The 12,368-nt window shown below is 42.2% G+C and overlaps 1 protein-coding gene across 2 annotated transcripts in view; it reads left to right on the top strand.

The window, feature by feature from the left end:
- Positions 1–12,199, top strand: part of LOC121919606 (fascin-like) — a 16,032-nt gene extending 3,833 nt beyond the window's left edge. Inside the window, exons 3-8 of one of the 2 annotated variants that reach the window (XM_042446403.1) lie at positions 2,132–2,188; positions 2,997–3,278; positions 4,242–4,360; positions 8,287–8,440; positions 11,156–11,329; positions 11,958–12,199. In XM_042446403.1, coding sequence (XP_042302337.1) covers positions 2,132–2,188; positions 2,997–3,278; positions 4,242–4,360; positions 8,287–8,440; positions 11,156–11,329; positions 11,958–12,154 — 983 coding nt within the window. In that variant the 3' untranslated portion in view covers positions 12,155–12,199. The remainder of the gene's footprint in view (positions 1–2,131; positions 2,189–2,996; positions 3,279–4,241; positions 4,361–8,286; positions 8,441–11,155; positions 11,330–11,957) is intronic. The other variant, XM_042446404.1, reaches the window with a different exon arrangement.
- Positions 12,200–12,368: the final 169 nt, after the last annotated feature.

Genomic DNA, 12,368 nt, shown 5'->3' with positions numbered 1-12,368 from the left:
ATTATTATTATTATTATTATTATTATTATTATTATTATTATTATTATTATTATTGTTGTTATTGTTGTTATTGTTATTGTTATTATTATTATTAACCTTTATTTATAAAGTGCTGTAAATTTACACAGCGCTGTACATACAATCTTTTAGTTAGACGGTTCCCTGCCCTCAGACTTACAATCTAAAAAGACACGACACAAAAGGAGAAGGGAGTGGTGGAGGGGAAGGGGATCAGGTCCAGCAGTCCCTCTCTCCCTCTGAGGCCTAGTCCAAGGCAGGTGGGCTTGGACTTGGGAAAAATCACTGGAGGGAGGGCTCTTCTTCTTAGCTTAGGCCAGGCCTGATAGAGCTGGGCCTGCATCTCTCCCTTTATGATGTGATATAATCTTTATGATGTGATTAGTGGTGATGTGCAGTGCAGTATCTAGTACAAGCCTGTGGACCAAACAGGATAGTACTTCAACCCAGAACCATGTAGTGAGGTGCACACATAGCCACCCTCAGTGCATGAGCCATAGTAACAAGTATCCCCTGCCACACACATCCACACTCTTCCAGTATAATTCTGTGAACCTTAAAAATATGTATTTTGTGCATGTTTTTGTGCTTTCCTTTTACACTGCCCTTGTGCAGGAGTGCTCATTTAGACAGACATTTATTGGAAAAACTCTTGTACAAACAACAGCACCACCACATCTAGGCCTTTCTTTGGAGCAGTGATCCATGAGTTTTGTTATCCTTTCATTGTGCTGTAATTGAATAGCTGGAGGTAACATACTTTTCCTCTCATGTGTTGGAATGTATAGTCTGGCTACAAACTTTCAGCATGGCCATCACTTCAATTTCTAATAGAAAAGTAGGCTATTAAGCTATTGTTGATGAAAAACATCTAATTGAAACATAAGGCAATGGCTGAAATATGGTTGGAGCATGTTTGGATGTGTGGTACAGAATATTCTTTTATTTAGTTAGTACTTTAAAATATTCATATCTTGCCCTACTTTAAAAGACCTCAGGGCGGCATACAGGTAAAGTCATTACTAACAGGTGATAACAATTTAAAACTGTAACATTAAATAGACTAAAACATATTAAACACATTAACAACTGAAAACAGGCTTATTTAAATTATTGAAATAGTTTTCAAATCCTGTATGTAGGATTGGAAGTAAGTCAGTGAGGCCCAAAGGCTTTAATAAATAGCCATGTTTTAACTTAACCCCTAAATGAAGCTGGTATTGGTGGCAATGGAGTCTCCAAGTGGAGGGCCTTCCACTGTTGGGGGGCTACAGCTCTTAGGAGCCCTGGTGGTGCAATGGTTAAATACAGCCATTCACAGCCACAAGGTTGTGAATTCACTCCCTGACAGGGCTCCAGGGTCCACTTAACCTAGCATCCTTCTCTAGCTTGCTAAAATGAGTACTCAGCTTTTGGGGGGCAATTACCTTACACATTGTAAACCACTTAGGGAGTGCTTAAGTGCACTGATGAGTAGTATAGAAATGTACTTGCTGTTTCTATTGCTATATATAGCACCTGCATGTGTGCAAATTTCAGAGACATCAGAAAAGCCCAAGATATTCTGCTACTTGAGGCAAATGACAAAATGGTGCCCCCCCTTCTATGTATAGAATGAACCTGACTGGCAGTTGAATCTTACTTCAAGAGTGTCAGCGAAACAGAATCCATCACCCTAAGGAGAGTGGACTAGTTTACATGGAACAATGTGGTCCATGAGGCACACACAGCTCTTGTCCTCCAACAGAGAGAAATGGTCAAAGGACTCAAGAGGAATACATGCAAAGCTCACTACTGCCTTCCCCCAGTATCTGTTGCCTGAAGCAGTGGTGTCTTGTGGTGCAGACTGCCCATGGGAACGTACCTGCCCTTTTCTTGTTTTTCCTCTGGACATGCAAGTGTATACTTATGTAACTTCTTTTGTTGTGGCCATGTATGACTTGGCAAATTATTGTAAGCGGTTTATGATTGGATGTGAACAGTGCCTGCTAAAATCCCAAACCCCTCAGAAGTGCATGCATTCAGCTGTCCAAAGCAACTTCTAGATTAGTCCTCTGTTTTTTTTTTCATGTGTGAAAAAGTTCAGCCTGAGTCATTTGCCTCTCCTTAATAGGTCTGGATTCCGTGGCACACAATGCTGACAGAAGGCTATTTTCCCCATATATACCAGGTGAATTCAAATTCTGATTACCCAGGAAGTCACTGTAGATGACAGAAATGATTTCTTTGACAGCATTCATTAACTGGGGCAGAACTTGGAAAAGCTGCGCTTTTTTTTCGGACTGTAGCTTTTATAACTCCCCGGCCAGCATGGCCACTGGCTTGGATAATTATGACTCCTAATTATAGCAAGGCTTTCAGATCAGACTTGCTGCTTTATCACTCTAGTGGGCAAACGGGATTTAAACGAGAGTTAAGCTAGAGAAAACCAGGAAACGTGTGATAAACTTCAGACATTTCCTGGTTTTCTCTAGTTTAGCTCTTGTTTAAATCCTGTTTGCCTGCTAGTATGATAAAGCAGTCAGTTAAGATATTCATGTTTGTGTGCCTTGATGCATTTTAACTGGATGGGAGGGGGCATGTCATCTAGCGGTTTCAAAAAGGAACATACATAAATTCCACACCACTCCACCCTGAATATTACAATGGCAGAAAAAGAGTCTAAAAAAAAAACAATTGTAATGGTAGCACCAAAGAAATATAAAACTAAGAGACAATGAACCTCAGGCAATTTATTAAGAGAAATGAAAAGGATCTACAGTACCTATGTAGAAAGAAAACCAGTTTTGTTGGGGAGGGAAATATAATGGGAAAAATCAAGGGTGAGGGGCTAGAAATTGGTACTGCAGGATACGTCCCTGCAGAGAGAAACAAGTATCTCTCGTGATGCTTCTCTGTAGGCATTATTTCACTGTGGAGACTGTTTTTCATGAGTAACCATTAATCCCTGGTAACTTCTCTTCTTTTTTCTTCTTCAGTGAAGAAGTATGGATTGAGGAATGGAACTGGCAAACTGTTGGCTGCCAATGGCTCACTGGTGCCAGAAGTTGGGCCAGAAACTTTGTACTCCCTGGAAGTGAATAGTGGCATGGTTGCCCTGCGGGATGATGAGGGAAAGTACCTGAGTGTGCGAGAAGGTGGTATGAAAACTGTAAAGATGGACAAACCTGGACGAGATGAACTCTTCACTATGGAATCCAGCCCTGCCCAGGTCTCACTGCGTTCCTTTTCTACTAACAAGTTCATCTGCTGCAGACCAGGTGAGCTGGGTGAAGGCAGCATTATCAATATTAGATATCACTTGTGATGGTAAAACCTCTCTGGCACTGTTTTTACTGATTTGGTCTAATGACCATGGACACTCCATAACCATTTCTCCTGCTCAGGAAATAAGGAAAGTTTGTAGTCCAGCTCCTAGGAAGAATGGAGAAATTGTCTGTTTGGCTAAGTCCTAGAACAGGGCTAGCTTGTGAGGCCAGGTGAAGACTCGAACTACAGAAGCTAAAGGGGCCCCAGAGAAAATAAGGAGGGTACAGAATAAGCTGTAGAATGAAAAGCAAGAACTGCAGGGAAAGTTAATATGGACACGTCATGAGGGAAAAGTGCAGGTGGAGATCTAACATGAAAATAATAAGATGGGGTGGATGCTGAACAACAAACACAACATTTGTGATGGACAGGTGGTCAAATAAAAGTGTCATTGACTCTGACCAAAACATAAGATGGCTGACATAAGTGGAATACTGAAAAGCAAGGGTCTGAAAGGGGAAGTAGTATAAAATAGACTGGAACTAACCCAAGATCCCCTCACCCCCAGTATTGGTTACTTTAAGAAAACAGCATGTGGAAGTCTTCTGCATGCAAATGCTTTGTACTGCATACACCAAGCTGGACTATGACTACTGGCACAATTGCATGTGGAAAACTGCATGTCACTGAACCCAAGAAATCCAGGTATGAATGGGGATATGAATCCAGGTATACACCTAATATTTAATCCACTGTTAGTCACATTAGTTCTAAGGAGCACATTATAAAGATAGACTCATCGGGGTCTTCTTAAAGATATCAGTGTTGCATACAAACACTACAGACCTTTCTAGCATAATGCACTCAAGCCTGTAATGGTATCTGCTATAGTTTTGAGCCAGGGTGAGACAGATGCTTTATGTTCTAAGTAAGCTGTAGTCACTGAGACTTCTGTTTCTTTCCTGTCTTGGCAGGCGCTGACCTCTATGCCAACGCTATGGCTGTTGGCAACACAGAGATCTTCCAGCTGCTGTTTGATGATACCACAAAGAAAGTCTGCTTCCGTGGCTACTGTGGCACATACATGTCTTTGGTGAGTCTATATATGAGATCCTCCATCAATAGAAGAGATGGAAAGTTCCACTCAGGAGGAACTACACCCATCTGCCCTCTCCCTTCTTTTCAAGTTCACTTGTCCCCTGCTGGTCTCCCCAACATGGCCATGTAGTGGCTAGTGGACAGTGTGTGTGTGTTGGGGGGAGATGAGAAGCATCTGGCTGTGTCCCTAGAGCCAGATGCATAACAAGGAGAACCCCCTTCTGAGAACCCCCAGAAGATGTTTTCATTGTCATACATCTGGCTATAGGGACTACAGACAGATGCTTCTTATCCATCATCCTCCATTCTGCACCAGTCAACACAGTGTCATATCCTGAAAGGCAGCAGCAAAAGACAGGTAGTTTTGTGGAGGTCGAGGTCATTGTGTGAGATTGGTGTTGAATTTCTTCCTCTACAGCAAAATTATACTGGCATGTATCACTAAATGGGATGTCAGCTTGGGTCTGGAAACCAAGATCTACAAGGAATAGTTGAGGAGAAGACTGAAATGTGCTAAGACAGTCATTTTCAAATATCTGAATAGCTGTCACACAGAGGACTGAGCAAGATCGTTTTCTACTATTTCGGTGAAGAGAACCCAGACAGGTGTATTCAGATTGATATATTCTTTCATTTAGATTACAACTGGCAGTTTTACCTATACAACACCTACATTTTTCTAGATGCAAGAGTAGAGACCTCTTGAGAAATTCAGTGTTCTCTACCTAAGAAAGGGATAGTCACACCCTGCACAGGAGAGAGTTAGCGCGGATCTCAGTGGAAGTTGCTGCTGCTAATGGATTTGAAATTTTATTGCCTATGTTTTACTCTCCTTTGTTCCTGGTCCCCACATAGCCAAAAAGGAGAATGGCCTCTGACAGCCTTGGAATCCATACAGATTATTTTAACTAGCAACAGAAGTAACATCTGTAGGCCTGTGACTCTAGCATCATCACCTTTCTTCTGCTGTGTGATTTTTAACATTTTTGCCTGATGATGAAGCTAGTAAAGCTTCAAAAGCTTGCATGACACTGCAGACTGAGTCAGCCGGAAAAATCAGAGATAGCAGAACATGTGATAAACCATCCTGGGCATAAAATACTGTTTGATAACACTGAAATCCTGGACCATACCAACAACTATCAGGTCAGAATGCATAGAGAAGCCATTGAAATCCATAAACATCTGGATAATTTCAACCTGAAAGAAGAAACTCTTAAAGTGAACAAAGTTTGGCTACCAGTCCTGAAGAATAGCAAAATGAGGACTCAGCCAATGCAAATGAGAAACCACCCAGGGTCAGGGGGTTTCCCAGCAAATAATGATCACCAATTAGCAGACACTAATCCTCCTTTGCATATCTTCCCACCCTGAGGCCCTGCCATCAACAACAGAACAATGCACAGATTGACATGGAATTTCCTCCCTACAGTATATATATATATATATATCCAGCTCTCTTCGATGCCAACATTCTCTGAAGATGCCAGCCACAGATGCTGGCGAAATGTCAGGAATAAACTCTTCTAGACCATGGCCACATGGCCTGAAAAACCCACAAAAACCTTACATGATGGATTTTGTACTTTGCCTTTGTAAAGGTATCACTGTTTTGTGGATTTCATATTTTGACGTATTCAGACTACAAGAAAGGAGATTCTAATTAAATAGTAGAAAGATTGCAAGAGTTGTTAATGGGAAAAAAACTTAACTTGAAGATAATGGACTCTTTTTCATTGGAGGTCTTCAAAGAGAGGCCAGTTGTCATGATTGCTTTAGCTGTGGATTCCTGCACTATCACCAGAACGTGGAAATGTTCACTGGGATCTAATATGATCATTGCATACTGTATATAGCATGATGTTGCTATGTAGTGAATTTTTCAGCATGACCCCAGCGGTAAGCAGCTGGTGGGATCAAGAGAAGCTTGGAATTCCTACCTCATTCTTTGAGCAATATCTGGTGTGATTGGGGGGGGGGGAGGACCCCTATTACAAATCCTCCTCATGCTGGAGATCACTCAGGTGAAGGCGGGTGGGGACATCAGGCAGCAGTTTCACAATTGACAGGGGAACAGATCCCAATCAGTCCCAACAGCTGGGTAACTGAGGTTTAGGGTACTTTCACTGTTCCTACATCATTTCTAAACTAGGGGTTGCATAGTGATTGTAAATAGGTTGCAGTTATGAATAACTATAAATTACATATTCACAATTGCCCAGCAGGATTCCAGCCATCACATTTTGGGATTGCAGTAGTCAGAATCACCTGGCTGGCATGGTCTGCTGCCATACTAGCTGAAGGATTCTGGAGGCTGTAGTCCCTAAAAAATAACTTTTAAAAACTTCCAACCCATTTGTGCTGTGGTGTTTATCCTTCATGAGTTAATCTCCAATATTCTTTCCCTTTCTTTCTTCCAGACAAGGATGGAACTAAACCAGCTTTCTCACTGAGGCATTTTTCAGTTCATACACTTGTTGAGTTGTTCAGATAAATCATTTAGCTGATGAAGCCTCCACATAAATTGTTTTACAGGACTGTTTGTGTGACCGTTCTGACATTATGAGTCATGAGTGATGAGATTATGGTATTCTATTAAATGTGAGCAAGGAGGTGATGAGTTACTATCTGAACACTTTCTGTAATATATTGGAGTGTTCACAAAACCTGTTGATGGGCATGGGGAAAAAACCCAAAATGTTCTAAACCAGCTGGGTGCCTTCCAGCGTTCTTGATTATTGACTGAGATCAATAGGAGTTAAAGTGCAGAACACTACACTGGGGAAAACAGCCTGAGAGAGAAAATACATCTGCCTTGAATGTAGTTTTTAACATAGAAGGTTGGGGTACAAATTAAATGCTAATATAGCAAGAAGGAAGCTGGTATATAAGACTCATTAAAGAATGGTAGATCCCCATTGCTCCCAAATTGTTTGTTAATGCTTGTGCTAGTAAGGGCTTTCCCCACCTTTCCCAAGATACTTTTGTCCACTCAAGGGGAAAGTGCTACTTTCTGCCTTTTTTGCCAATGGCATTTTGTTGCCCAAGGTGATGGTCAAAATAGCACTCCATCCCACCTACCACTGACTAGTCCTGCTGATTTTACTGTAGTGGAAGCTCATTCTCCACCACTACCTGAGGGAAGCAGGCTGGCTTAAAGGCAAGGGAACTGATTGCCTGAGATGCTAAATTCTGTCCTCTAACAGAAGGGAACACTGGAATGCCAGAACATCCTGCAACTTGGGCAAGATGCAGAACAACAAACTCTTCCTTTGAGTAATTTTTAGTATTCTGCAATAAGGATGGTTCTACCATGGTACATCTTCTCTTCTTCTAACATAGCTTCTCCAATTTAAGAAAATCCAGTTCCAGTATGTAGTCAGTCCTCTGATTTTTTTTAACCCCTGAAAATGTCCAAACTGTTAAAGGAGATTCTGACCAAGATGACTGTGGTGTCAAGTTGCCATTAAACACATCATCTAAAGCTGCAAGACAGTACAAAAAGAGAAGTTACAATATATATAAGGATACAGAGAAAGTCATTCATGTGATCTTTGACTAAAAAGCCTGAAAATCTGAAACATTAGAACAAAATGGCATGAATATGTTCCTTAATGATTTGTTAACCCCTAAGAATGACAGTATTTATTAAAAATATGTTTGACTTTGATGGTAACAATAGAAGTTTTGGAAATGCTTTTACAAACAAAGGAGAACACTCTCTGCTTTTGGGACAATTACTATCACTAAGAATAGTTCCCAACTATTGTAGTTCCTCCTTCACTTATGCATTGATCTAATCCAGCACTGAAAGATAAATATGGATTAGACTAACTGAAGGGATCTTGGCAGATGTCTTCCAAATATTGTGTAAAACAGAAGTACCAAAAACTTTTCAGCTAAAACTTTCCCCTTTCACAGGGTCCCAATGATTGCATCGTCAGCAACAGCAAGCAGGACAACAATGTCTGGTTTGATCTGCAATATCAAGACCAGAAGGTGATGCTTCGCATAGGTGACAAATATGTGTCCATGCGGCCCAATGGACAACTGCTTGCAGTTCCAAAAGTTGCAGGTACATGTTGGTAGAGAGGTTGTCTTACAAATAGAAAGCTTCAATAGTGACAAGAGACCCTTGCCTGTCTTGGCTGACCGTTCAGGGAGGGGATGTAATTACAACTTCATTCTCCTTATAATTAATACATCCCTTCGGGAAGGTTTATTTCCAGCTGCCTTAAAACAGGCCATAGTGAAACCAATTCTGAAGAAACCCTCCCTTGATCACCTGCAGATGAGTAATTACAGACCAGTCTCCTTACTACCTTTTTTGGGCAAGGTGTTTGAGAGGGCAGTCGCCTTTCAACTCCAAGCTGTCTGGACCCATTTCAAACTGGCTTCAGGGCGGGGTTTGGAGTTGGGACTGCCATGGTTGCCTTAGTTGATGATCTCCATCTGAGTATCGATGGGGGAAGTGTGACCCTGTTGGTGCTCTTGGACATCTCAGCAGCCTTCGATACCATAGACCATGGTATCCTTCTGGAGCGCCTGAGAGAGTTGGGTATCGGGGGCATTGCACTCCAGTGGCTCCGTTCCTACCTCTCGGGAAGGCTCCAGATGGTGAGGCTGGGGGACTGTTGCTCTTGGAAAAGAGAGTTGACATCTGGTGTCCCTCAGGGCGCCATTCTGTCCCCCATGCTCTTTATTATTTACATGAATCCACTGGGAGAGATCATCCGGAGACATGGAGCACGGTGTTATCAGTACGCTGATGACACCCAGATCTATCTCTCCATGTCTCCGACTGATTCAATGACTAAGGATGGCACCTCTCCTCTAGATGCTTGCCTGGAGTCAGTAATGGGCTGGATGATGGAAAACAAACTCATGCTGAATCCAGAGAAAACAGAGGTACTCGTGATAGGTACCCCAGATCCAGACAGAGGAATTTGTTACCCGGTCCTGGATGGGGGTCACACTTCCCCTAAAGGACAAAATTCGCAGTTTGGGAGTACTCCTGGATTCATCCTTACAGTTATCATCCCAAGTGGATATGATGGCCAGGAGTGCTTGGTACCAGCTTCGGCTGATACGCCAATTGCGCCCCTGTCTGGACCGAAAGGACCTTGAAACAGTAGTACACGCACTGATAACCTCTCACTTGGATTTCTGTAATGCGCTCTACATGGGGCTACCTTTGTGCCAGGTTTGGAAGCTTCAACTAGTTCAAAACGCTGCAGCCAGATTGGTCACTGGAACTCCAAGGTTAGACCATATAACACCTGTATTAAGATGGCTCAATACAAAGTGTTGGTTATTACCTATAAAGCCCTATATGGCTTGGGCCCAAGTTACTTGAGGGAATGCCTCTCCTTACATAATCCACCCCGCACTCTCTGAACAACAGGCAAGTACTTACTTGAGTACTCCAGGGTGAGATTGTCTGTAACTCACCAACGAGCATTTACAGCTATAGCTCCTGTGCACTGGAATAAACTCCCTGAAGAGATTCGACTCAGTTCTTCTCTGTATGCCTTCAAGAAAGCATTGAAAACCCATCTTTTCCGCTTAGCATACCCTCCTGACTCTTTATAGAGAAAGTTATCCTCTAATTGAAGCATATCTCAAGATGCTTAAATTGTGATTGTGAGGTTTTAACCTGTTTTTATATGATGTTTTATGGAAGTGTATTTGTGATTGTTCTTTGTATTGTATGTTGAGATGTATATCTTTTCTGAACTTGTAAACCGCTTTGATCTCCCAGGAAAAGTGGTATAGAAATAAAGATTTTATTATTTTATTTATTTATAAGTGAGCTGGGGGAAAGAGATGGCTCACTGCAAGCTATAAACTAGCTTTGAACAGTTCTGGGGGGGTCTGAGATGAGACCCAGGGTCTTTTCTCTCATACTTGCCCAGCTTAGTTAAGCAAGGGGGAAACTAAAATTTACTTCTCAATCTAACACCATCTTGTGCAGATAATAGGGACCATGTGGCTCAGCAGATGCTGCTGGAGTACGTAATAACTTCCATCATCCCTCAATATTAGCTATACTGGCTAAAAAATACAGCAACAGCTGGGAGCCATATGTTCCACACCTGTGGTTCATAGACAGACACAGCAGGCTGGTCCTGGAATTTAAAATGTAACATGGGAACCCAACCTCAAGTCCTCCCTGAGCCTACAGAGGCAGGGCACATGGATTTGCTGCTTGAGGTAAAAAGAGAAGATGGTGCTCTCTGCCAATTCCACGTACAGAAACGGACCAGACTGGCAGATGAATCTTACTTCAATACTGGCTGCTGTACCAGATAAGAGAACTGCAGGCTAGTTTAAGGTGTGAAGAACCAGCTGTTTGGTAAATGTGCCACTCCAACACCATGTTGCTGCCCCCTCCTGATCTAACACTTGAGGCACTTGCCTCATCCTATCTAATGGTAGATGTGGCTGTTTCTATGTCCCGGTTTTGGGTATTTTAATAGCTCAAGAGGCCTGCCAGCAGTTACTAGAAGCCACAGAACACTGCCCTTGTAGGACAGGATACAGTATGAGCAAAGATAAGCTGCTCTTTACTCTGCTCTCCCTCCACCCCTCTTCTCAAAGACTACATGTGAAGGTTTAACATTGGTTCTGTAGTATTATTTCTCAAACTCCTGGTACGTGTAGCTCGGAAACTGATTTTCCCTAGATTAGTGACACAGTTCTGAAAAGTTGGGGCACATGGCTTTTGCGCTCTGCAAAGTAGATTTATAGTTAGGGAAACACTATCAAATATTTTCTCTTGCATTTCCAGGAAAAATTGAAGATTTCTTGCTGTTGCTGGTGAACCGGCCACTGCTAGTCCTGCATAGCGATGCAGGCTATGTGGGGTTGTGCTCTGATGTGAGACGATTGGAAGGGAACTGTGTCAGCTATATTGCCAGCAGCCTGTCACTGACTGAAGAAGGCTACTACAATTTTCAAATTGGTTAGTATATCCTGCACTGAACAATGTCCTTTAGAACTAGAGTATCTACATCACAAAAATGATATGGTTGCATCAGTGATAACCATTAAACATTTTTAAAAAGAACACTAGATTGGAATAAAAGACAAAATTTATTGCCATCCTTCCCATCCCAAATCAAAAGGAGGCAGGACACTGAGGGCAGTCCCACTATGTCTCTAAACTGGCCCCCTGCCTATTAGGTTTCCTAACTGGCACATAGAATCTAGACTCCCAGCCCTAGTTGAAAACAATTACTGTTTGGATGTAATCTTTCATAACATTCCTTTATAAAGCCCTACTTTCCTTTCTATAGATGTCTCCCCCAATCTGATGTCCTCCAGGTATTTTGGAATACCACTTTCTGACCATTAGCTATCCTGGCCAGGGGCTGAATAGAGTTGATCAAAATGTCTGGAGATCTCCCAGTTGGCAATTACTGCTTTAAGTCACACTTAGTAGTAACAAATGCTATGACCAGCACATCCTAATAATCTAATTTTCCTTCAATCAACTGAGTACTAGAAGTCAGGGATATTCAAAAGCATAGCTTGTTGTGTCTCCATTTTCTCTTACCTTCCCCCTCCTTTTTTTCCGACTTGATCTGCAGGCAGCAAGTACTGGGCTGTGGAAAAAGATGGACAGATCTCCATTGCCAATGACCGTCCCAGTAATTTCACCATCCAATTTGCATCTTCAAGCTGCCTTATAATCAGGGCAGGCAACAAGTTTCTGATGGCCGAACAAGGAGGACGACTGTGGGCTGGGGCTTCAGACCCATCTTCTGCAACTCTGTTCCATTACTGAGGGCTTTTAATCTGCCACATCCATTAATAAATGTCTGCAAAATATCACCTCTTATTCCAAATGTCCCAAAACAACCCTTCCCCAATTTCCAGGAAACTACCCTTCTTTTGCAAGGACCATATAACTGGCTTTTCCCTACATCTGAAACAGAGAGTATGTATTTGTGCTCTCAATAGGAACTATGTGCTGGGTTTCCTAACATGTGGTGAAAGGA

This window comes from Sceloporus undulatus, chromosome 1 (assembly GCF_019175285.1).
Source record: "Sceloporus undulatus isolate JIND9_A2432 ecotype Alabama chromosome 1, SceUnd_v1.1, whole genome shotgun sequence".
NCBI classification, from domain to species: Eukaryota; Metazoa; Chordata; class Lepidosauria; order Squamata; family Phrynosomatidae; genus Sceloporus; species Sceloporus undulatus.
Note: the sequence above shows the minus strand (reverse complement) of the source record. Positions and strands in the feature narration are given on the sequence as shown.